General features: G+C 39.6%; 1 protein-coding gene across 2 annotated transcripts in view; it reads right to left on the bottom strand.

Annotated features, from left to right (window-relative positions):
• The window catches only part of LOC149263925 (uncharacterized), a 59,569-nt gene that overhangs the window by 18,219 nt on the left and 15,472 nt on the right, over positions 1 to 25,878 (bottom strand). Inside the window, exons 3-4 of one of the 2 annotated variants that reach the window (XM_089426868.1) lie at positions 21,706 to 21,942; positions 21,291 to 21,393 (exon numbers count right to left, since the gene is read on the bottom strand). In XM_089426868.1, the coding sequence (XP_089282994.1) occupies positions 21,291 to 21,393; positions 21,706 to 21,942 (340 nt within the window). The remainder of the gene's footprint in view (positions 1 to 21,290; positions 21,394 to 21,705; positions 21,943 to 25,878) is intronic. The other variant, XM_089426871.1, reaches the window with a different exon arrangement.

The following is a 25,878-nucleotide window of genomic DNA, read 5'->3' as shown; positions in this document are numbered from 1 at the left end:
CTTTGGCAAATAAGTTATCACTGTCTACTATGATTGGAAAATCAAAAATTGTGTTTTAAGCAGGATTGTGAAGTGTATCCAATTTTGTTGCTCAAGAATCTATACATGAGTATCTGGATCAATGTGGAAAAAGTCGAAGTTGGGATTAATTCGGCAAGGGTCCAAAAGTTGAAAAACTCGTTAAAGTCAAGAGTTTTTTGAAAAAGTCGGCAAAATTAAAAAACACAAAAATATTCATTTTTTTAATTTTTTTAATATCTAGAGTATCCACAACATCAAATAAACGCATTTGCACATAAACATGTAAATAAAGCTAATATATAATATGTATATGAAGTCTAGTGCTACATCACATATCAAAATAGTGAATCAACTCCTGAATCTTGAGTCTTTTCTGAGTCTCAACTCTCAAGAGTCAAAATATCAACAAAAAATATAATAAATGTATATCATGAGTCATCTAAAAGTCATAAAATAATTAGTCACTGAGATCCTCTTCCCCTTTTACGAGAATAGGGAATGGCTTTGCCTTTTCCTCTAGAGGAAGAAGGCCCAGCCCCTGGAAATACAAAAGGAGTCGGTCGTCCTCTAGAAGCCGATGGATGTGGTGGCCTCTGTCCTATGCTGTTGTTGCCCGTCCTAGACGGTGTCACCTCCTCCTCATCATCCTCAACCAGCTCTGCCTCCTAACCCTGATGTTGCTCCTCCTCCTCTACCTCTAGCTCTCCCTCCCCTGCAACTGCTACCTCCTCTAGATCCACACCTAACCAATCCGGGATCGAGTCCATGATCGGCCTCTTAGTCTCGACCCTCCATGCAGCGGTGGTATCAATATTGTCCAATGAGATGGCTTCCACATCAGTAGGTGTCTGAAGTTGTCTCACCGAATGGGAGAAAAAACAGAAGAAAATTATATCATTTTCAGCCTTTTCAGCCTCTTTATCCACAGCCTGAGAGAACGGCTGACTTTCTAGGTCGACTCCCGATAAAATCGGGCATATAACGAATAAATCATGATTTTTTCGTTTCTGAAAAAGCCTGCAAAAAATCGGAGGATTAAATCGTTTTGTTGAAAAACTCGCAATTTTAGGATTTAATCCCGATATTTTGCAGACTTTTTCCACACTTATGAAAATGACAACAAATCGGATTCGGATCCAGTCCGTTTTTTATCTTCTTTTATGAGGAGAACGACGGGAATTGAACCCGTGCGTGGTGGATTCACAATCCATTGCCTTGGTCCACTTGGTTACATCCGCCCCGGAAAAAACCAATTTATCTATCCACAGTCATTTCTTCCAAGAATAAAAAACGAGCTAATGTTTGTTCTTATGTGGGTCGGTGACCTCTGATAGGGGATCAAAGCAAGATCGATGACTAACTCTCAACTCTCACACAAGTTGTATGGCTTATTATCAAATATGTGATAAATATGAAGTATTTTGTATTTCTCCCGGAGAAATATCCCGATCCCATCTTCCCTCCGTTCTTTTGAACGTGAAAGAAGAATCTTTCTTCTTTCGTATCAATCCTTTGTTCTGGATCATTTCTGCCTTGTGGAGCTGAAATTTTATATTATTGATTACACAGTGTTCCTTATATCATTGGAAGGCAATTTGATTGTTCAAAGAATATATCGAATTTGATCACTATACTGAAAAATAAAAATAATTTTTTTCTGTAAAACCTTAACCAAATTGCCCTAGTCTACTACAATATATATAAGGGTTTTCCTGATGTTTCCATTTTGGGGGGTCACGTTTCCAGTTGTATCCATTTCGGAAACTTGAAAAGGTTTCCATGTTTCATGCAACTTAGGCTACAAGTATGGCAAGATACTCCACGTTGGGTTATCGAGGCAATGGTAACTACTCAATGCAAGAAGCTTATCTTCTAATCTCTGCCACCCTCGATGACCCTACGCAAACCAATGCCTGGCACCATGGTTGGCAAGGCTACCTATGGCCCAAAGTAGCCTACTTCTGATGGTTGGTGTAATGATCTAGAGTAATTTTTCCCTAGGGTTTCTTTGGGGCACTAGGGCTTTTAACAGAACTTTTCATGTATTCAATAATGAAATAAACAATAACAGTTCAACTGAACAAACATTACAGTGCTCTCAATAATCACAACTGGTTATTCAACAATAAGGAATACCAATTAATGTACTATTCTGTATCCAGTGATATAATAGTCCTCAACCAAAACTCAACTAAGTAGTACTAATTACAAATTATGAGTCTTCCTATACTAATCCACAAACATAGAAGAGTAAATGTAATAAATCCAGCCACTAGCCTACGGAGGACCACATCTAGTTTTTGCTTCAGAGATATTCCAAATACTCCAGAGAGTGACTCCTCTGAATTGCTTCCAAAGTCATCGTTCTATTGCCTCTGTTACAAGTGAATCGAGTTGTTTCAGGGTTGATCTTGTTGCCTCAAGAGTAAGGTCGATTGCCTTAAACAAACTCGACTCCCTTAGAATTTATCTCGGTACCACTGGATTTTTGTCGCTACCTTAGAGATGATCTCACAGCCTTAGGAACCTTTCCGACTTATTACTTCAATATCATCGCACTGTCTCGGAGGATTATGAAATTGTTACAAAGTATAGATAACCTTCCTGTGTGGTCAGAGAAAGAAGGATCGAGCTCTGTTACAGGTGTTGAGAAATCTAGGGCAGCTAGATTAGAGGTGATTTCTCTTTATTTTGATAACTTCTTGTGATCTTCTTTACTTCAATTTGTAGTATTTATAATTAATTTCTTCTTTTAATTATTAATAATTATAGTGTTCTTATCATCAAACAACTACCAAACATAAAGATCAATAGAACAAATGGACACAAGATGTAGGCTACTAGCCAGGGCCAAAACCTCTCCTAAAGAGGAAAACCCACAAGAAATTCTTCTCTTCTTATAGAATCTTCAAATGACAAATTCTGAGACCTTTATACCTAAGACTGAGACCTCTCCAAGACCAAGTCAAACTCCTTTTAAATAAACTTCTCTTTAACAAAGTCAACCCAAGTCAAATCTTCTTTGTTTGCACAGCTTCGATCCCTGCAGCAAATTTTGGCTTCTACTACAGGTCTGCAACTTTTTCGGCCCTCCTACAACAGCTGCAACTTCAGACGTGTGGGTGATATAGGTCAAAATAAGGTTTCTTCCTTGCTCGCTTTAGCTTGCTTCTGTTCTTCTTGTTTTGGACTTTAATTCTTAATCACTTAGCCTTCAAACTTCGGTCCTTCTAGTGGACTGCAATTTGTGATCTTGCTGCAACAATAGATGCCCTAATTCTTCACACGTGTGAGAAGATAGACACAAAACTTCAGATTTCGATTTTACTTGTCTTCTTTTTCTTTTCCTTCGCTCTTCTTTCTTTCTTTTAGACTTCTTCTTGCTTGTGAACGAACTTTCTTGGATGATCCTTCAAATGAGGTAGAATGTTCTTTATATACTCTTTCTTGGATTACGAATTTCCCTCATGAGGTCGACTTCATCTTTGTAAGGTTGACTTGTTCTTGGAGGAGTATTTTGACATATATAACTCAAACATAATTTCTTTGACTTGTTACAAGATGCCCAATGGGGTCTTTCACATATGACAATGACTCTTTTGACTTCTTGACTCTATGACAAAACCTAGAAGCACACAATGGGTGCTTTGGCCTAGAACAATTTAACCTTGAGCATGAGACCCATGCTATAAAATAACAATAATAATTATTTTTCTTTTTACATCAAATACATAAAATTAAGAGTGCATAAAATATTATGAAGAACGAACCTCGTTACAATTTTCAACACTCCCTCTTAACTAGGGAGGTATTTATAATATCAATGGTACAAGGACATTCTCATACTGAAAAATTCTCATAAGAAAAGTCGGACTGGTAAGCCATCTCATAAGCTAGCTTGTATCAGTGCATCATATCATATCAACCAGCATGGTCATATAGCAAGGCCTTGACTAATAGCTCCATCTCTCCACAATGTTGGGGAGACAACGATTTATAGACACCATCATTGTCTCTCAAGGCACATACCCCATCCGGATGTTCACAAGGTATGTTCTTTTCGGACCATTCCCCTCTTGGAATTATACATCCTCAACGAATCTCCTCTTCGACTACTCTTGCCTATTGGATTCCCTACCTCATCCTCAAAAAATATCGGTTCCCAAGACTACTTCTATCCTCAAGAAGTATCGGTCTCAGATGCTTACCCAATCCTCTATTCTTTCTTCATGATGTGAAGACAAGAATGATGTGTATATCTCTCCCTCTCAAATGGGGAGGATCTACTCATTCCTTTACATGAAAGGAATATATCCAAGCTCCCTCTTAACTAGGACTAGTTTCCAACAACAGCTATCCATTCTTTTGTGGAGAACATGGTACTATCAACTGCTTGTAGAGCTCCTCTTTCTGCATCATCATGTCATGAATAAACTTCAACTTCTACATCATGGAGCCATCTTCTTCCATAACTTCTTCGTAGGGCTTCATCCATCTTTGTCATAACTTTCCTTTAACGAAACAGTGTTGAACTAATTAATGCTAGTCGTGTCATTCTTCTTTTCATCGAAAAGTGACCTTCTTTATCATCATCTGGCTATCCTTCATATTGCTACCTCTTTCAAGTCTTGTTCCTCGGAATCATTCATCAAAAAAATAAGGATACTAGTTGTAGGTGAATTCCTACAACCTTCTATTGGTAGCCCTGTTCCAACCCAATTAGATGCTTACTTTCAAAAATCAAAAGTGAATTTCAAAAATAAAATTACCTCTTTATGATGGCCCTTTTTGTTATCTGCTTCTGCAGTATCAACATCATTTTTGTATACTATACGAATCCATCTCCAAGATATCCACTATCAATGTTTTCCTTCTTCACTATACTTGTCAGAGTCTTCATAGCTTCTTCATGGAGATGTCATAGTTAATCCTTCTAATTGTTATCAGATGTTGATTAATCATCTTATCTTAGAAGTTGTAGACACATCTTCACGGACTCTCCTCTCAACTTCTTCACATAATGCTTCCTCGGGATCTCTATACATCGCTCCTCTTGCATAGGAACAATTGTTGCCCACCACCTCATATTCTTGATGAGGTCATATGATGTTGATTATATCATGTCATAATGTAGAAGAGTTCAAGGCATATTCTATTTATGCATTTATGTACCATTCATAGGGAAGATACTTTCTTCTTCAATCATGCTCATGAGATAGAGCATTTCAATCATTCTCTTCCACAACAAAGTGAAGACTCAACATTGTCTATCTATCAAAAAGTTATCAAATGCATACATACCTCTTCCTTCACGTGGTCATGTAGGCTTTCCTTAGCAGCTTCTCTTCCTCTTGCTAGAAGATAAAAAATGCTTCTATCAAATCGTCATGCTGCATTTCCTGTCATCATATCTTTATTTTTCTAAACTATGGATCCCACACTAGGTGGAATGTAGATTATCTATGTAACACTTGCTTCTTCCAAGTAGGGGTGAACCTTTTCAACAAACATTCCGATGGAGGATCTTGATGATCCTTATTTTGCAAATGCTTCTTTCTAATGATGATGTGATGAGCTTCTTCCAAGTAGGGTTGAACCTTTTCAACAAATATTTCGATGGAGGATATTGATGATCCTTATTCTGCAAATGCTTCTTTCTAATGATGATGTGATGAGCTTCTTCCTTTCTATCTAGTAAGATGACTGCTTCAACCATGCAAACTGCTACTTCTACTATTTTTCTATGCTTCTAATAATGATGCCATCTCAATCATTGTTATAATGCATCCTACCATAATTATAATGCTTCCTATCATGATTGTTGTCTTGAAAATGAACTTGATGTATGAGAGACCTTTAATAGTAGAGGTCTTTCACTTCTTCCTTCTTTGTTTTCTTCTCTTTTGGTTCTTCTACTTCTTTGGTCACATGGGCTTCATTTCTTTCTTTCTTTTTCTTGTTTCCCTTCTTACGTTTAGGACAATTCCTCTTGTAGTGCCCATATTCATTACATTCATAGCATTTAATTTTAGACATGTCAATTTTCTTTTGTAATCTCTTTCGAGGCTCAAACTTCCCAAACTTTCCTTTCTTCCTTGACATAGCTGCAAAAGCTTGAGACTGCTCATTAGATTCAACACCATCCTTTACTTTTAACCTTGATTGTTCAATTTTGCATAATGTCCATAAATCACTGAATGGTGTAGCCTCCTTCTTTGCATAGATGCTTGATACAAAGTTGCCCCATTCGTTCGGTAGTGCATTGAGTACACCAATGGTCATTTCTGGATCTGACATTGTTTCTCCTAGCTCATGTAGTTGATCTTTAATTTGAGATATCTTCATAAGATATGAAGTTACTCCTTCCTTTACCACTTTCATTTGTATAATTCGATTCTTAAATATATAATTTCTCCAACTGTACTTACAGAGTATAGATCTACTAACTTGTCATAGCTCTCTTTGATGACTTCAATTTTGCTAGAAAGGGAATGAGAGAATCCTTGATAGATTCAATGAGGATTCTTTGAGCCCTTACTTCTCCTTTCATATATTTTGATAATGCTTGAGATTGCTCTTGAGGAGGTTTTGTGATGGAGCCCTTGACATAATCAAAAACTTCATTTTATGTGAGAATCAAATCTATTATTTTCTTCCTTGCAAGGTAGTCTGATGTCCCAACAAGTTTATTGTTTTCCTTGCAGAAAGTAGTCATTTGATTTGTAGATTGAGACATGAATATAACGTACTTCCTTGACAAATGAAGATGCCTCCTTGAAGATGATATCTTCCACTAGAGTGTGAGATTTAAAATGAGGATGATCTTCCTTCTTCAAAATGACAATGCTTTTTTTCAAGATGAGAAGAGATGTTCTTTTTCCTTCAAAAAATGCTTGAGGTTTGCTCTTTTGTTCAATATGAGGGAGATCACTTTGATTTCTTTGATGATGAAGTGCTCTTCTTGCTTCCTTTGGATGATGATGTGGAATGTGGGAGGCTTCCCAAGATGCTTCAAATGTGTATAGTTCTTCTTTCTTTGAGATGGAGGTAGGGTCCTTGAGGTCGTCTTTATTCTTTCAAGAGTTCTTCCTTCAAGATTTTGTGATGTGATAACTAGATCTTTTTGATGCTCTTCATCTTATATTCACCCCGTATGTATCCTTTTTCAATTGAGTGATCTTCAAGCTGCCTTTCCTTGTCACCTCCCCTCTAATACCATGTTGAGAAATCTAAGGCAGCCAGATTAGGGGTGATTTCTCTTTATTTTGATAACTGCTTGTGATGTTCTTTACTTCAACTTGTAGTATTTATAATCAACTTATTCTTCTTTTGATTATTATAGTGTTCTTATCATCAAACAACTACCAAACATGAAGATCAATAGAACAAATGGACACAAGATGTAGGCTGCTAACCAGGGCCAAAACCTCTCCTAGAGAGGAAAACCCACAAGAAATTCTTCTCTTCTTATAGAATCTTCAAATGGCGAATTCCAAGACCTTTAGACCTAAGACTGAGACCCCTCCAAGACCAAGTCAAAGTCCTTTTAGATAACTTCTCTTTCACAAAGTCAACCCAAGTCAAATCTTCTTTGTTTGCACAACTTCAATCCCTGCAACAAATTTATGCTTCTACTGCAGGTCTGCAACTTTTTCAGTCCTCCTGCAACAGCTGCAACTTCTCACGTGTGGGTGATATAGATCAAAATAAGGCTTCTTCCTTGCTTGCTTTAGCTTGCTTCTCTTCTTCTTGTTTTGGACTTTGATTCTTGATCTTTTAACCTTCAAACTTCGGTCCTTCTAGTGGACTGCAATTTGTGATCTTGCTGCAACAATATATGCCCTAATTCTTCACACGTGTGAGAAGAAAGACACAAAACTTCAGATTTCGATTTTACTTGTTGTCTTCTTTTTGTTTTCCTTCGCTCTCCTTCCTTTCATTTAGACTTCTTCTTGCTTGTGATTGAACTTTCTTGGATGATCCTTCAAATGAGATCAAATGCTCTTTATATATACTCTTTCTTGGAGTACGAATTGCCCTCATGAGGCCAACTTCATCTTTGCTAGGCCGACTTGCCCTTGGAGGAGTATTTTGACATATATAACTCAAAAATAATTTTTTTGACTTGTTACAATATGCCCAATGGGTTATTTCACATATGACAATGAACTGTGACTTCTTGACTCTATGACACAACCTAGAAGCACACAATGGGTGCTTTGACCTAGAATAATTTAACCTTGAGCATGAAACCCATGCTATAAAATAACAATAATAATTTTTTTTTTTTCTTTTTACATCAAATACATAAAATTAAGAGTGCATAAAATATTATGAAGACCAAACCTAGTTACAAATTTCAACAACAAGATCTATTTTTCGTCCTTTAATTACTTCAGAGGTTCCTTTGTAATCTGTCCAGGGCCCTGTATTGCCTCAGGAGATTCAGGATATGCTCCAAGCTCTAATCAATACTCTGATTCCCTATCAAGAAGAGCTCGACTTCTTGCTTGAGTGATCCGCATTTATGCTCAAAAGATTCTAACTTGTTTTTAGGGGATGTTATCAGAATTCTATCTCAAGAGAACCTCACATAGGCTAGCCTCAGGGGCCCATTTTTTCTTCTGAGATCATGTCTATATTATGCCTTAGAAATTTCAGGTCTGCTTCAGATGCTAACCAAACCACCGTCTAGCCTCAAGGAAGACTCGAACTTGCTTAAAAAACCTTTTGTTTAAGTTCAGAAAACTATGGACTATTACAGGAGGGTTTCCCTTAGTCTAACCCAGGATAATCTTGCACAATTTCAGCCACAAGATTTCGTCTACCTCAGAAAATTCGGTGTCTTGACCTCAGAACAGATTCGTAGGTGCTTCAAGAGATTTTTGGATTGACTTGCTTCAAATATAATTGCCTTCGTTCCTCCTTTAGCTAGATGATTCCATGTTTTCCAAAACAACAAAGAAGAAAAGATAAAAGCAGTTTTACTAACTAGGGTGGAAAATTTCAACACCGAAGTTAGTAGGGAAAAAAGGGTCTTAAAACCCTCAGAGCCTCAAGTTCAAGAAAACAAAGACAACTCCATTCCAATTCAATAATCAAATGAATTCTAACTCTTGAATTTAGAGTTTTCTCCATGGGCTTCCATATTTGAAGAGTTGTGTAAGCAACCCAGCCGACCCAATATTTGCACAATGTTGCTTCAACATTGGACAAAATTGGGTTTTTACCCCTTTATGAAGATTATAGCCCATGGGGTCGGATAGGTTATTTTGTCCTCCATTAGCCCATCAATTTATAGGGAACATTACAGTTAGTCACAAAAAGGAAAACTTTGATTTGAGACAAACTGCACAAGTAAGGCTACATTGGTCCATCTAGATATCCCTTGTGTGATGAAGCAAAAGAAACAATGGAGCACATACTTGTTAAAATTGGCAACTAGGGCCAAACTCCACATGGGTCATCTTATTTATGACAATTGATATTTTTCTTGGATTCCTCTCTCCGAGAGGTGTAGGATTTATCTAAAGATCATCTGATTCCGACATGTACAAATGAAGTTATAAATTTATTTTGATTATGGTCAAATTTTTAAGGTCGGCCTCTTCTATATGTTGGCTCACCTAAACCAATAGTCATGTCTCTTGACCCCCAACGATTAGTATATATAGAGGTGCCTTTCTCCCTCACTAGAGACATCCACCGAGCAATACAAGGCAACGTAGGAGAAGGAAGCTCGTTCAAGGAAGAGAAGGGTCGCTGTTTTAGGGCCGCAGGATAGGGCAACTTCAGTGAGGAAGGAAAGGATGTTAGGGTCATTCTCATGACTGTTTTGAAGTGCAAATAAACCAGCATTAAGGCCACATTACAGGAGACTATTTCTGGGCTGTTTGTGAGGGTGTTCGTGGCAAGGTTCAACTCTGTTTTGGGCAGCAGATTGCACAGGAGACATTGCAGGTAGGCTGAGCCCCAAATAGTGGGTTGTTAGGTGAGTAACTGAGTATAGGGGCTGGTTTAAGCCCTATATTCCAGCGTTTGACAGCAGCAAGGAAGGGAGACTATGCCGCAGCTATAGGAGGCTTGTTGAGGGCATTTGTGTGAGTCTGTTGTGGAGACAAAAGCTACACCAAGTTGCTGAGCTAGGCCGCAGGCCATAGCCAGCAACTTGAGGCTGTTCTAGGTGCTGCATTGAAGGTTATTTAGCCAGCAAGGAGCAGCGTGATGGTGGAAGGGTCTCACCTTGGAGAGCCACAGCCCTAGAAGCTTGAAGTGCTGAAGTTTGTGAAGGTTTTAGGGCTGACATATTTCTGTGTTTGTGCCCTAACCAGTATACAGAATTGCAGTATAGAAATCTTCAGCCCTTGGTGCCAGAATTGCAATTTCATTGAGTCAACTTCATGGTTAAGAACTTTGATGTCAGATCTCCTATTTGGCAAGTCAGTATTGACTTTAAATCATTGTACTCTATCTCTCTCTCTCTGCTGAACTATTGAAGAATATATAAGAAGAATTGATCAAGGGTTTCCCCACATTGGGGTTTGTCCCTGGCTGGTGCCACATCTTGTGTCCTCTTGTCTTGGCTTGTCTTCTACTGTTTATGTTTATGTTCTATCTGCATTTTACTAATCTAGATATGGATATTCGGCTAATAGAGAACCTGAAGTAAAATTGCTCTAAAGCATAGAAAATGTCATTGTTTCACAAATTAACATGGAATCAGAGCACAGGTGAGGACAAGCCCAAGTAAGAATGCAATCACTAAGAAGTTTGTAGGGCGAAGTATTGTTATCTAGACTACGGAGGATGTAGATCAGAGGAGCAAGATATTCTTCAGAGCTTTCTGTTGCTACAGTCTTAGGATGCAAATTCGTGGTTCAGATCTCAACCACTGTCAGACATTTGAGGTTGCCAGACGACCATTTAATGTTATTATTCAATGTTACATGGAGAGATATGATATTGGAAGTTACTTACTCATTCCTGTGATGCCAATACAATCTTATATGAATATGTGATGCTGATACAATCTTAATGACAGTTATATCCTTGTTTCATATGAGAGAGATTTGTTTTACATACTCTGCAGTGTGGACAGACCGTGTATTCAAATATTGTTCAGACCTTGTGTGAAGTTGAATGTTGAATACCATTAGATCAAGTTGGTTTGGAAACTGCCTTTAAACCCATTTTGCATAAGTTATGAGATTTTCGAATTAGCCTAAGGCTTCTCTGCAAGCAAGAAAGGAATCTCTCTCAAGTGCATACTTAAGGCACTACAACAATCTTACTGGTCACAAGTCTCGCATTAGAGCACAGGAATCTCGCTTGGGCTGAATCTATTATTATGACATGTCTCCGCATTAGAGAAATCTCTCATCTGTCTATCATTCTGTTTCATGTCTATGCTTGCTACAGGACATCATTGATGACCATACTGTGCTTCAGGATTATGCTCTCAGAACTGTTCTCCTCTTGCTTTAAGACTTTCACTCTTGATAAAATTGGTATCTTTGCCTCAGGTATATTATGTCATTTTGGCATCTGCTCTTGATGGTCCCTCAGTATGGGCATCAATTCTTTCACCTGGATCATGCATGGTTCTTCTACAACACAACATATAAAGTATTCCTAAGATTTGATCGGGCTGAATCAAGTTTTGATAAAATTGGTATCTTTGCCTCAGGTATAATATGTCATTTTGGCATCTGCTCTTGATGGTCCCTCAGTATGGGCATCAATTCTTTCACCTGGATCATGCACGGTTCTTCTACAACACAACACATAAAGTATTCCTATGATTTGATCGGGGTGAATCAAGTTTCAAGTAAGTATGATTATCATCTATACTCAGCTATAAAAGGAATCGATTCACATAGTTCTCTGCAATTGTACGTATGGCAATGTCACAGAGATATATGGCATCGATACTTATTCATCTAATTGTTTCTCCGAGACCATCTTACTATTGCCATACAGTTCATCTATGAATAATAGTGGTATGGTAAATCAATATCGGAGTGGGCATCTTGATATAACACTGTAGAAGAGTATATGTCTCTGTGTGAGATCCAAGACTTGCACATTCTTCAATTTGAATGTCAGTTGAGCCATGCTGTGGTAGAAGCACGGAATCAATCCTCATTCAGCTTAAAGAATCTTCTACTAGGAAGCTTTAAGTAGCGGAGCTGAGATTCTGCTAAAGTCATGATCCTCCTGGAAATTTGAATTTATCATAAACCTCACAGGTTATTTGTGACATCAGGTCTGCTATGTGAGCTCAATATTTTTTTTTTCTTTTCAGCATTGTGTAAACCCTGTAACAGTCTTGTTCACAATCGAATTTGTGAACAAGACTGATGTAAACAAGGATATCTGATCTTTTGAAGCAGCTATATTGGATGTTGGCATCAGTAAGCCAGAGTTCATAATGATTTGTTGTGAAGAGCTTAACTCTTGTAGACACATCAAGTTGTCACCTTAGACAGGAATCTCAATATACAGCCCTGATTTGCAAGAGGAATTTTCAGTAGTAACAGTTACATCATGATTTGACAACAGTACAAAGTTTGGATGGCAGTAAGCATGTTTATTTTGTGAATAAGTATCAGTTTCATAGGCATCTTCTTTATAATCATTGCCCAAAGTACAGTGACACCCCTTTCAGCAAAGAAGATTGCAGTCGTTGTATTAAATGGCATCCAATGTATTGGCTCAAAACTAACTCCAGCATCCCATTGTCAATATTCTGATAGTCTACAGTAGGTATCTATGCAGCAGTTGTCAGTAAGGGAGGTTTTACAGTTTCACCTTCAGAAAAACTTCTTGTCACATCGCCTTCTTGCAACATGATAAAGTCTCATCTCAAATATGAAGTGCATATTGTCAAAAAATTGATGATTACCTAAAGTAAGAATTCAGAAGGAGCTATATGAATGACTTTGGCACTTGGATCAAAGGGACAATGTTAGGGAAAATAGCAGGTTGCAGATAGCTCGATGATTATGATTTTGACAAGTCACTTTCCCTATATTTAGAGGGAGTTATGTCTAGCCTTGTTTATTGGATTGTAAGGATGCAACTATTGTTGATATTTGATTAATGGCCCTCTCATTTATCAACGTAAGAGGGAGTTGACTTTTGAAGTCAAGATGAAGGACCTAGGACCGATGCACTATTTCCTAGGGTTGGAGGTCTAACAAAAGCCAGGTGAAATTTTCCTCTCTCAAAGAAAATATGTTGTGAAGATATTGGAAAGATTTGGGATGGTGGACTGCAAACCTGTGACTACTCCGATGGAACTTAACTTTAAGAAGTTATGTGGTAGTGTTGTTGGACCTGAATTGGGAAATGCTTCCGAGTATCATCAACTCATAGGAGCACTGATGTTCTTGGTAAACTCCCGTCCAGACCTATGTTTTGCAGTTAACACATTGAGCCAATATATGGTTGAGCCTCATCATAAACATTGGATTGGTGCCAAGAATCTTCTGAGATATCTTCAAGGCACAATCACTCATGGACTGAGATACACTGCCGAAGATGTGAGGCTACATGGTTATTCTGATGCTGATTGGGCTGGCAATGTGGTGGATTGCAAGAGCACTTATGGATGTTGTTTTTCTTTGGATTCTGCTTCGATATCCTGGATGAGTAGGAAGCAAAAATTGGTTGCCTTGAGCACCGCTGAGGCCAAATACATAGCTGCTAGTGTGGCCTCCTATGAAGCTATCTAGTTGAGGAAGCTCTTCGGTGAGTTGTTTGGACATGTGCTGAATACCACCATGATCCTCTGTGACAACCAGAGTGGTATCTGATTATCAAAGAATCTCGTGCTTCATGATCGCTCCAAACATATGGATATCAGCTACCACTCTATCCGGGATATCATACAACAAGGAGCAATAAGGATCGATCACATTGGGACTGATGAGTAGGTCACCGATATTCTGACAAAGCCTCTGGGGAAGGTTAAGTTCTTGGCCTTCGGAGAACGACTTGGAGTAGTGGAGAGACCCTCTTATAAGGGTCCTGTACGATATGGACATTGAGCTCTCGGAGCTCTGGGGGGCTTGGGGTACTTCTTGGAGCGATGAGAAACCACAAGGTGAGTGGTTTAGCCTTCCCCTAGTGGTTTGTTGTATACAAGGTGAGTGGTTTAGCCTTCCCCTGTGATACCACTTAGCGACATGTAGGCAAGATGAGTGGTTCATCCTTCTCCTGCTAAGACATCCTACCCATGTAGTCTGGGACTCATGGGAAGTACCCCTCATTTGGCCAATGAGTAGGGAAATGAGGATAGGGACCATAGTACTACCGATTGGCGCATCGTGTACTACCGTACTCCCTATGCTAGGATGACCGATATTGATCTGGAATCAATTGGAACTAACTTCGGGTCAGTAAGAATGGTATAAGACACTCTCTTTTGATTGAAACTAACTTTGAGTCAATAAGAGTGGTATGGGACACTCTCTTTTATCTGGGACTGACTTCGGGTCAGCAGATAATGGTATGATACATTCTCGATCACTTCTTCCTCTTCATAATTAAACAGTGCAGAGCAGTGCATTGATGGCAAAGATAGTACAGATTAGCAGATGGAGTTCTCCCTAGTTGAGAAGCACTGTTAAAATTGGCAACTAGGGCCAAATTCCACATGGGTCATCTCATTTATGACAACTGATATTTTTCTTGGATTCCTCTCTCCGAGAGGTGTAGGATTTATCTAAAGATCATCTGATTCCGACATGTACAAATGAAGTTATGAATTTATTTTGATTATGGTCAAATTTTTAAGGTTGGCCTCTTCTATATGTCGGCTCACCTAATCCAATAGTCACGTCTCTTGACCCCCAACGATTAGTATATATAGAGGTGCCTTTCTCCCTCACTAGCGACATCCACCAAGCAATACAAGGCAACATAGGAGAAGGAATCTCGTTCAAGGAAGAGAAGGGTCTCTGTTTTAGGGCCGCAGGATAGGGCAACTTCAGTGAGGAAGGAAAGGACGTTAGGGTCATTCTCATGACTCTTTTGAAGTGCAAATAAACCAGCATTAAGGCCACATTACATGAGACTATTTCTGGGCTGTTTGTGAGGGTGTTTGTGGCAAGGTTCAACACTGTTTTGGGCAGCGGATTGCACAGGAGACATTGCAGGTAGGCTGAGCCCCAAATAGTGGGTTGTTGGGTGAGTATAGGGGCTAGTTTAAGCCCTATATTCCAGCATTTGACAGCAGCAAGGAAGGGAGACTATGCCGCAGCTATAGGAGGCTTGTTGAGGGCATTTGTGTGGGTCTGTTGTGGAGACAAAAGCTACAGAAAGTTGCTGAGCTAGGTCGCAGGCCATAGCCAGCAACTTGAGGTTGTTCTAGGTACTGCGTTGAGGGTTATTTAGCCAGCAAGGAGCAGCGTGATGGTGAAAGGGTCTCACCTTGAAGAGCCACATCCCTAGAAGCTTGAAGTGCTGAAGTTTGTGAAGGTTTTAGGGTTGACATATTTCTGTGTTTGTGCCCTAACCAGTATACAGAATTGCAGTATAGAAATCTTCAGCCCTTGGTGCCAGAATTGCAATTTCATTGAGTCAACTTCATGGTTAAGAACTTCGATGTCAAATCTCCTATTTGGCAAGTCAGTATTGACTTTAAATCATTGTACTTTGTCTCTCTCTCTCTGCTGAACTATTGAAGAATATATAAGAAGAATTGATCAAAGGTTTTCCCACATTGGGATTTGTCCCTGGCTGGTGCCACATCTTGTGTCCTCTTGTCTTGGCTTGGCTTCTACTATTCATGTTTATGTTCTATCTGCATTTTACTATCACATTGATATGATTACTAATCTGGATATGGATATTGGGCTAATAGAGAAACTGAAGTAAAATTGCTCTAAAGCATAGAACATGTCATTGTTTCACAAATTAACTGAAGATTATAGCCCATGGGGTCGGATAGGCTATTTTGTCCTCCATTAGACCATCAATTTATAGGGAACATTACAATTGGTCACAAAAATGAAAACATTGATTTGAGACAAACTGCACAAGTAAGGCTACGTCGGTCCATCTAGATGTCCCTTCTGTGATGAAGCAAAAGAAAGAATGGAGCACATACTTAACCAATGCAACTTCTCAAGCCCACTATGGGATCTAGGAGCCTCCTTATTTCAAAGAATAAACAAAAGTAGGCACTCCACCGTTCAGACCTTCGCAAACCAGCACAAGAAGCCCTTCACAAGCAGGATCTTTAACTATGCCTAGGGTATCTTCCTTGGCTTCTTGATATGGAAGGTCTGGCAAGAAAGCAACGATAGGATATTCAAGGAAAATCTCTAACTTTGCTTGAGCAATGGAATTTGCTAGGGAGAAACATTAAAGAAACTATATATGCCCATGCCTAGACTTTGGAAGATCTCACTTGGGATATTCAGAGCAGTCAGATCATGAAGGCTTGGGGGCTGTACAAATCCAATATTCACCTCAAGTCTAACCCTTGAGTTACTTCCATCTCCTCTCCAAAATATTGCTCCCCCCTCCCCTCCGACCTGACTGGCATAGCAATCCTAGACCTGCAGGCATTGAAAGGCCTTTGGAGGTTCAGAGGGAAAAATCATCCTCCTTTTCTCATTTTCTCTGACTTCAGAGGAACAGATACCAACAACTCTGCAATGCTTCAAGCACTGGAGGCAGGTTTGATCCTTTCCAAGCAACATAACTTTTTCTAGCCTCCTCGTTGAAGGAGGCTCACAAATAACCATGGTGGTCCTTCATAAATAGATACCAACAACTCTGCAATGCTTCAAGTGATGGAGGCACGTTTGATCATTTCCAAGCAACATAACCTTTTTGTTAATTTTAAGTATGTTATATGCTGAGAGCAAATTTACTTCAATTTTTCATATAAGCTCAATATCAATTCCAGATTAGCAATCACATTTAGCATGATAGTAAAAGCAGTTAGAACATAAACATAAATCGCAGAAAACAAGCCAAGACAAGAGGACACAAGATGTGGCGCCAGCCAAGGACAAACCCTAATGTGGGGAAACCCTTGATCAATTCTTCTTACGTTCTTCAATAGTTAAGCAGAGAGAGAGATAGTACATATACATCAAAAGTCAACACTTTGACTTGTCAAAATAAGTGCAGAGATCTTCTCTAAGAAGATGACACATGAGGTAGCAGATCTCAACTCAGGTGATTCCATCACCACGCTGTACCTATCACTGCGCTGCACCATGTTGCACCATCATACCATGTCCATCATCACTGTGCTGCACCATCACTGTGTTGCACCATCACCATGTCCATCATTACTGTGCTGCACCATCACCACTATGCTGCACCACTGTCATGCTGCACTCTGCTGCACCATTCATCACTATTAATGTCACCTACACCATACTGTATCAAACTTCAGTCCATCCTTGATACAGTCAACATGCTGCACCACTGTCATGTTGCACTCTGCTGCACCATTCATCATTATTAATGTCACCTACACCATGCCATATCAAACTTCAGTCCATCCTTGATACAGTCAACAATAGGCCTTAAAAGGTTGCGGTGATCCAAGAGAGGTTCCAGTACTGCCACCTTAATGCTCTATGCTGCTGGCTATGGCCTGCAGCCTAGCCCAGCAGCAAGATAGGTCTACACACATCACCCAACTTGATCCTTGAACAGCTCATCCTAGACTTAGATCTTCACTTTGAGGCTGCACCTAGTCACCGAGATCCTATGCCAAAGTCTGTAGCATATGCGGAGGCTGTAACAGCGAGTAGGACTTTCCTTAGGTGCCAGAATCCAGATGCTATGCCAAAGTCTGTAGCATATGCAGAGGCTGTAACAGCAAGTAGGACTTTCCTTAGGTGCCAGATCCTATGCCAAAGTATGTAGCATATGCGGAGGCTGTAACAGCGAGTAGGACTTTCCTTAGGTGCCAGATCCTATGCCAAAGTCTGTAGCATATGCGGAGGCTGTAACAGCGAGTAGGACTTTCCTTAGGACTGCCTATAGGTGCCTTTATTCATGCCAGCGTTAAGCCTTTTTCTATGACTGTGTTAGGGCCTTCTATGACAGCGTTAGGGTCTTTGATTAGCCTCTCCTAGCTGTGATTCCAAGACTATAACAGTGTTAAGGATTCTCCATCATGACTGTGATTAGGGCAGCATTAGGGAATATAGGGACAGCATTAGAAGCTTATCTTCATAACTGTTTTAGGCCTTCATCTCCATGCCAGCGTTAGGAGCTAGGGCATCTTCTTAGGGAAGCGTATCATCTTAAGATCTCTCCTCCCACTAAAACCCAAAGACAAGTGGAGAGGAAGAGATCACAAGAGGTGTGTTTCAAATGACTTGCAAGCCACCTCTTTTTATACTAAATTGTTGAGCACAAGTGGGGGCAATTTGTTTGCTGGCCGACCTTGATGAATTGTCCCATAACACAAATAAATTCATATCTCCATGAATACATGTCGGAATCGGATGATCTTTAGATCAATCCTACACCTCTCGACGAAAGGAATCCATGAAAAATATCAGCTGCCATGAATAAGTAGACCCGCATGGAGTTTGGCCCTAGTTGCCAATTGTAACACTTTTCTACCCTTCTCGTTGAAGGAGACTCACAAATAACTATGGGGCTCCTTCATAAACTTTGCAAAGGAGCTTTTCTAGTGCCCTGGCAAATATCGTTCTACTTGTCAAGCACCTCCAGATCACCACTCCCAGGTCATGTGCATAGAGAAGCCAACAAAATAGTGGATCAAATGGCTAGCAAAGGCACAGGACTCACCAATTGTGATTTAGAGATAACCTGTAATATCATCAAAAATAATGAGCTGATACAGAAATGCGAGACAATTACTGCATCAGATATCACTGCCTTCCTGGCTGAGAGCACTGTCCTTGAAGCCTCAAATCAAGTGATAACCTATATGTATGATACATGTGATCAATAATGCCATTGAAAGTGACACACATGGGTTGACAGCCATTGGATGTATTATGACTCAGGGGGGAAGTACCGTCACAGTACCACCGTACTATAATCAGGTATTGAGCACTCAAAAATTTGGACCTCTCTGCACTCATGAAGCTAACATAACCCAGCTATAGGCCTGTTAGATATTGCCTGCCCATCATGATTGATACACAAGAAATTATAGTTCAAAACAAGCCTCAGTACAACCGCCCTTCCTGGCGGCTCAGGCCATGGATGGTTAAGGCAACCTCTTGGTGAGCATGGGAGCTCAGAGCAAATAGGCAAAGGAACCCTCTCTGTTCAGCCTCTTTGTTGTTCTGTCACGTCTGGATCTGCCTTCTCAGTTTGGAAACTCTCTGCTGTTGGTTGGCTTCCATTTTACTCTCTGCTTATTTGCCATTGATTTGCTCTCTACTTATTCCTCTGGGAATTTGTTGTGTTTTGTTATTGGTTTGTTCTCTGCTTATTTGTCATTGTTTTGAGGGCTCCTCTCACATTTATGGATGGATGCATCCCCATCCTCATCAAGGAAAGCCCGGAGTTGCATGAAAATAGAGGGAAGGAAGGCCAAGTGCCCACTCCCCAAGGCAAGGACAAAAAGATTCACAGGTCTGTCAGATGCCCTCAGAAATGAAGTGCCCCCCTGACCCTTGATAGGGATGATGACGATGACAAGGATAATGAAGAGGTGTCTTTGAAAAGGCATTTTACCTTTCTTTGAAGCCCACAACAAGCATATGCACTTAACCTTTAAGTATGCTTATTCTCAAGAGGTCTACAGAGAGGTATCTAGGATGGATGATGAGGCATGGCTGGAAGCCAAAGATAACAGGAAAACCTTTCTGATTCTCCTCTGGAAGATCCTATGCACACACGTGGCAGCCATGCCCTCTACAGAAACACTCTTGAATGATGTGACATATCCAATCTTTTGTTGCCTCTAGCCTGGATGCACAGAAAAAATTTCCACCTTTCAGGAGCCTGTCACTGATCTATGGTTTTATCTGGAAAGGACCCTTACTTCTCTTTCCAAGGACCTACTCAAACAGAACAGGGAGCTCATGCAAGTAAAAGCTCTCTTGGTTCAGCTGTTGCATGACAAGAATGGAAGAAGAAATGAAGACAAAGGCAAAGCTGGAGGACAGTAAGGCAGTTCATTTTCACCCATCATTACAGGTTAGCTAGTAATATGACTCACTATAAAAGGCTGGGATTCCATGATAGTCATGATAAGGTTTCTGGTTTCAACACTTACTCTTTTTCAGGCTGCTATTATTCACATGCATCCCAAACAGAACAGAGAGCTCATGCAAGTAAAAGCTCTCTTGGTTCAACCGTTGCATGACAAGGATGGAAAAAGCAATGAAGACAAAGGCAAAGCTGGAGAACAGTAAGGCAGTTCATTTTCACCCCTCATTACAGGTTAGCTAGTAATATGAATCACTATAAAAGGCTGGGTACTGGGATTCCAGATAGTCATGATAAGGTTTCTGGTTTCAACACTTATCCTGTTTCAGGCTGCTATAATTCACATGCATCCCTTGTATAGCTTTATATTTCACTCTTCAGCTCTGTGAGGTTTATAGCTAGGCCCCATATTTGCAACCCTGTAGTCATACAGGTTGAGATGATTCTGTGAACATCCTCAAGCTCCGTCCTCTCAAAGCATTTTGTATACTGCTGTACTCTAATCCTTTAAATATATAAAAAAATTGGCAATACTTCTTACTCGTCAAAAAAAATATTATGGAAAAGTAATTGAGACAATTATCAATGGTAGCTTGCACCAGATGGGGGGAACTAAAAGTCCAAGCCATGTCTGAGCACCTTGTGAGGACGTCAGCAACTGTTGATGAGGATACCCATGCCATGGAATTTCTTTCTGGGTTGACCAAGCACGCAATAATAAAGTAAGATTTCTTTCCACAAACGATCATAAGGGGAGACTTCATTCCAACTAGCATTGTCTAAGTATTGAAAGCAATCAAATACAGTCATCATATTTGGAAGTAGTGGGAGATGGGCATTTGATGATTTTACCACAAGTACTCCTGAAAACTATTCAAGTTAAACTTTTAAAACTTTGTCAGGGTTCATTAGGGTTTATTAATACAACAATCTACAACCTCTGTGGGTGCAAAACTTCAAAAGCTTCTTAAATCAGCTATAGTAAACATATCATAATGCAATCCAAAGTTTATCAAGTCGTGTAATTGAATTCCTTGCAAATAAATGCAAAAGAAATTATTTTCATGAGGCCAGCTAGACTTTGAAGGGAATATTACCTGGTCAGCTGCATCGCGAAGTCGCCTTGAAGCCATTGATGGCAAAAATGTGTAGGGTAGCATTACTGCACTATGGTTGTTGCGATGCTTGCATTCGACAAACCTAACCAAAAATACCAAATATAGTAAATACTCAATTCAACAGAGACATGGATTAACAGAAAACGAATCATGCCACAGAACATCTTCATGAAAAAAAGATCATATCAATATAAAATATATACCACGTAAAAAGAAAACATACAACTATAACGCAAATCTTGATCAGTTGTGCTTGTAAGTTGTAGCAACCATTTGAATGGCCGTTTTCTTGGTATAGAAAGCAAGTGCCATCATTGTACATAGCATTTTATTCAACAATAAAAATTATAATATAAAAATACTCAACAAGTTTATCTAATAAGGTAGTCTGTACCATGAAAGGGGGCTTGCCGTGCGATTGATAATTAACACATTTCTGTACAAAGGACTTTGTCTGAGTTTGTTACGGTCAATGCCTTGCACATGGACCATTCCTCCATCTCCTAATTTCCTAGCCTGTGAAATTGCTTGATGCCATTCTTTTGAATTGTCAAGAATGACACGCACTGTCTTCGATATCAAATCCATGTCATACAATGTATCCATTGCACAGAAGTTGGATGCCCATCTGCTAACGAACATACACAATTTCAGTGGCAGAATGTGGGTGAAACAACTTTAATATCAATTCTATCTCAAACTTAAGTCCAAAATCAATCAATTTGTTCAAAATTAAGGTGCATATGAAATATCCATAGATACAAGCTTTAACACCAAAACACAGTCCCAAAACAAGTAGACTACTTAAACCCCAAGACATTTAAGTTTACCCCAAGATGAGCATGTTTTTCCTTCATATGGATTGAATACATCATAATATATATATTTTTGTGTTTGAGCTTCGACTGTTGACTAATAAATATATACGCTCTAGCAGGACAGCCCCATAGGGTGGGACTAACAGATGGAAACTGCAACCATTGCTGGAACCCATAAGATGTTGGCTGTGTTATTTGGAGGTGCCCTTCAACAATGAGGTCAGGACTTGGATACAAGTCTTGTTTACGTCACTACTCTATTGGTGAGATCCTTTTTCCTAGGGCGAAAAAGATCTGCACACTTTGCTCTCTTCTTCAAGTAGAGACCAGGGAGAATTTATCATTAGATGTCCTATCTATTACGAGATTAGACGAAGGTTTCATCAGCTCTACAGGGACTCAGGCTGATCTTTATCAATATTCTTTAGATACCCAATCAGTGGTTGCTTACCTTATACAATAGAGATGCATTTTCTCTTTGACGAAGTCTGCTTCACAGCTCTTCTATGACAGCTACCCTGCTGACCTCCTTATTTCATCCAGTCTGGGACACTCGGAAGATCAAACACCCCACAGCCACTCAGATGGACAACACTAGGACTGTCCCGCATTGGTCCTAAGCCCGCACCACCCAACTCCATGTTGAAAAGTAACTAGGTTCAGTCTTCATAATGACGTGTAATTGTGATTTTATGTAATTGATGAAAAGAAGAAAAATAAAATTATTTTTATGCTTGTCTCAAGGGTTTCTTGAGCATGGAATTTTATTTTAGTAATGGCTCCCATTGAGCCTTTAGGATTAAGTCATCTAGTCATAAAAGTCAAATTGAGTCTATGTCATGTATGAAGGACCCTTCTTGGGCATATTACACTTGTGTATGAGTCATTAGAAATGTCTAGTAGCCCTCCAAGACCAAACACAACTATTAACCTCAAGTCGGCTTCAAAATAAAATTAATTGTCTCCCCAACAGTCATGTCAGCTCACTTGCACTCGTGTTGGCTCATAAACAGTGGCAATCAACTATAAATAGCTAGCTCGGATTCCATTTTCAATGCAGAATTTCAGAGAAGCGTTTTCGGAAGGGGTCTGCAATTCGGACAAGATTACAGTGGGAAGATAAGATTGCAATAAGGGTGCAGTGCGAGGTAGGTACTGAAGTAGAAGTGTGGGGTACAGCAGAAGAAAATGCGTACAGCGATATAAGGCAGCAGTACAGTGCGAGGGAAGGTAGCAGTACAGTAAGTAGTGCAGGGGCGGCAGAGCAGTGCAAAGGCAAGAAGGTAAGGGCAGCAGTAAGGACAGCAGTACAGTCCTCTGAGGTCCTCAAGGAAGCCGAAGTAAGGAACAGTTCTGAAGCAGTGAAGAGGAAACTGAATTCCAAGAAAAAGGAAGAAAAGGAAGAAGAATCTTATCAAGGAGGTTTTGTGTCTTGGTCTTGGGAGGGCAAATAGGTCAAGGGTCTTGGTCTTGGTATTCGTCAGTTGGGAATCTCTATAAGAAGAATTTGTGTGGGTTTTCCGCTCAAAGAGTGAGAGGTTTTAGCCCTGGCTGACAGCCTATATTTTTTGTCTCTTATCTCTTTATGTTTTATGCATTGGCAGTTGTTTGACGAAGCAAAACACTAATAACCTAAGTAAAAGAAGATCCTAATCTAAAGAAGTAAAAGCACTCACAAGCAGCTACTAATAGAAGAGAAATCACCTAATATCATTGCCCTAGATTTTTCAACATTGTATCAGAGCGAAGGTAACTAAGTCAAGGAAGGGCATCTTATCAAGAGACAGACAAGGATCAAATTTCAAGTAAGGCATCAAAGCGAAGATCATCTTGAAGTCAAAGGAAGCTAGATCAAAAGGCGGTGTCATCAAGACTCTCTCTCGTTGAAACAAGTTCCTTACCATTAAATACATCACCAAGAAGTCATCACTGATTTTTATCAACAAGACTTCACCATCAAAAGGGATCTTCCTCTCTGTGAGATCAATGATCATTATTGAAAAAATTTGTCTTCAACAAAGAAAAGTTTTCTATTCTCTATATCATCATCAACATCAAGGAAGCAGCAAGGAGAAAGGAGAATCTTATCAAGTAAGTATATGACCTTATCTGAATCTGTCAAAATGTCTTTTTGCAAGGAGTGCAACAAATTGGTTGGGGCTTCAAACTATCTTGCATGGAAGAAAAGGACAGGTCTAAATCTCATTGAAAATGAGGTCATGGATCATGTCCAAGGATCTATCATAAAATCAAGAGAGGAAGATGCTCAAGCTCTTGCCAAATATATGAAAGGGGAAGTTAGGGCTCAAAGGATTCTCATAGAATCCATCAAGGATCCCCTCATCCCCTATGTCTCTATACTTGCAACTTCAAAAGAAATCTATGACAAACGGGTAGAGTTGTCTTCCGTAAGCACTACTGGAGAAGTCATATCATTAAGGCAAGTACTCTACAAGCTGAAGATGTCTAAGAAAAAAGGAATAGCCTCATACTTTATGAGAATATCTGAGATCCGAGATCAACTACAAGAACTGGAAGAAATCATCTCTAATAGTGAAATCACTACAATGGTATTAAATGCACTACCGGAGGAGTGGGGTAACTTTACTTCAAGTATTTATGGGAAGAAGAAGCTACTCCATTCCAGGATCTATAATCACTATGCAAGATTGAAGAATCTAGACTAAAGGCCAAATCTGATGTGGGAACGGGTGAGCAAAATCAAGCTTATGCTGCAATGACAAGAAGAAAGGGACAATTTGGAAAGTTTGGTCCTCAGAAAAAAGAAAAAAAACATGGCCAAAATCCAATGCTATGGGTGTCAAGAATATGGACACTACAAAAGAGATTGTCCTAAGCTCAAGAAGGACAATAACAAAAGAAGAAGAGAAAAAGCCCACATCACCGAAGAAGTGGAAGAAGCTGAAAAGAAGAGATCCAAGAAGGAGGAAGTAATAAATCTCCACTATTGAGATAGTCTTCCTCACCTAAGTTCTTTTCAAGTTCCTAAGTCTTCTGTTGTAAGATATGGCTATCATGATTAACTAAATGGGATGCATCAATGCATCATAGAAGCATTCAAAGAAAGAACTCGAGACATCATCATAGAGAAGCATGAAAGATGGTTAGAATCTATGGAAGTCAAGAATATAGCTCTTGGGAAGATAAGTGGCAAGGTCATCTAGTACAAGGTTCATCATACATTTGTGTTAAAATTGGCAACTAGGGCCAAACTCCACATGGGTCATCTTATTTCTGGTAGTTGATATTTTTCTTAGATTCCTTTCTCTGAGAGGTGTAGGATTGATCTAGAGATCATCTGATTCCGACATGTACAAATGAAGTTATGAAATTATTTTTGATTATGGACAAATTGTCAAGGTCGGCCAGCAAACTTATGTAGGCTCAAAAGCCCAACAATCACGTCTATTCATCCTTAACGTTTGCTATAAATACATGATGCCTTAGCCTCATTTGGACACGCTCATCTTCACACTTCTCTCTCTCTCTCCTCATTGATTAGGTGTGGATTTATGGGCCTCTCTCTCTCCACACGTCCGAAATTTCAGGAGCGAAATTTCCAAAGGTTGAAATTTCACAAGACTGAAATTTCAGGAGACCGAATTTTTGGACAGTTTGACCATGTGTTGACCAGCAGCGTTGACATTTTTGACTGCGTTTTTGGGTGAGATATTTCTGTTTGGTTAGGCCGCATTTTGGGGCATAGAAATCAAGGTCAAATGTTGACT

This window comes from Pinus tabuliformis, chromosome 6, assembly GCF_031772625.1.
Source record: "Pinus tabuliformis cultivar Carrire ecotype Pingquan chromosome 6, CPIR1, whole genome shotgun sequence".
NCBI classification, from domain to species: domain Eukaryota; kingdom Viridiplantae; phylum Streptophyta; class Pinopsida; order Pinales; family Pinaceae; genus Pinus; species Pinus tabuliformis.
Note: the sequence above shows the minus strand (reverse complement) of the source record. Positions and strands in the feature narration are given on the sequence as shown.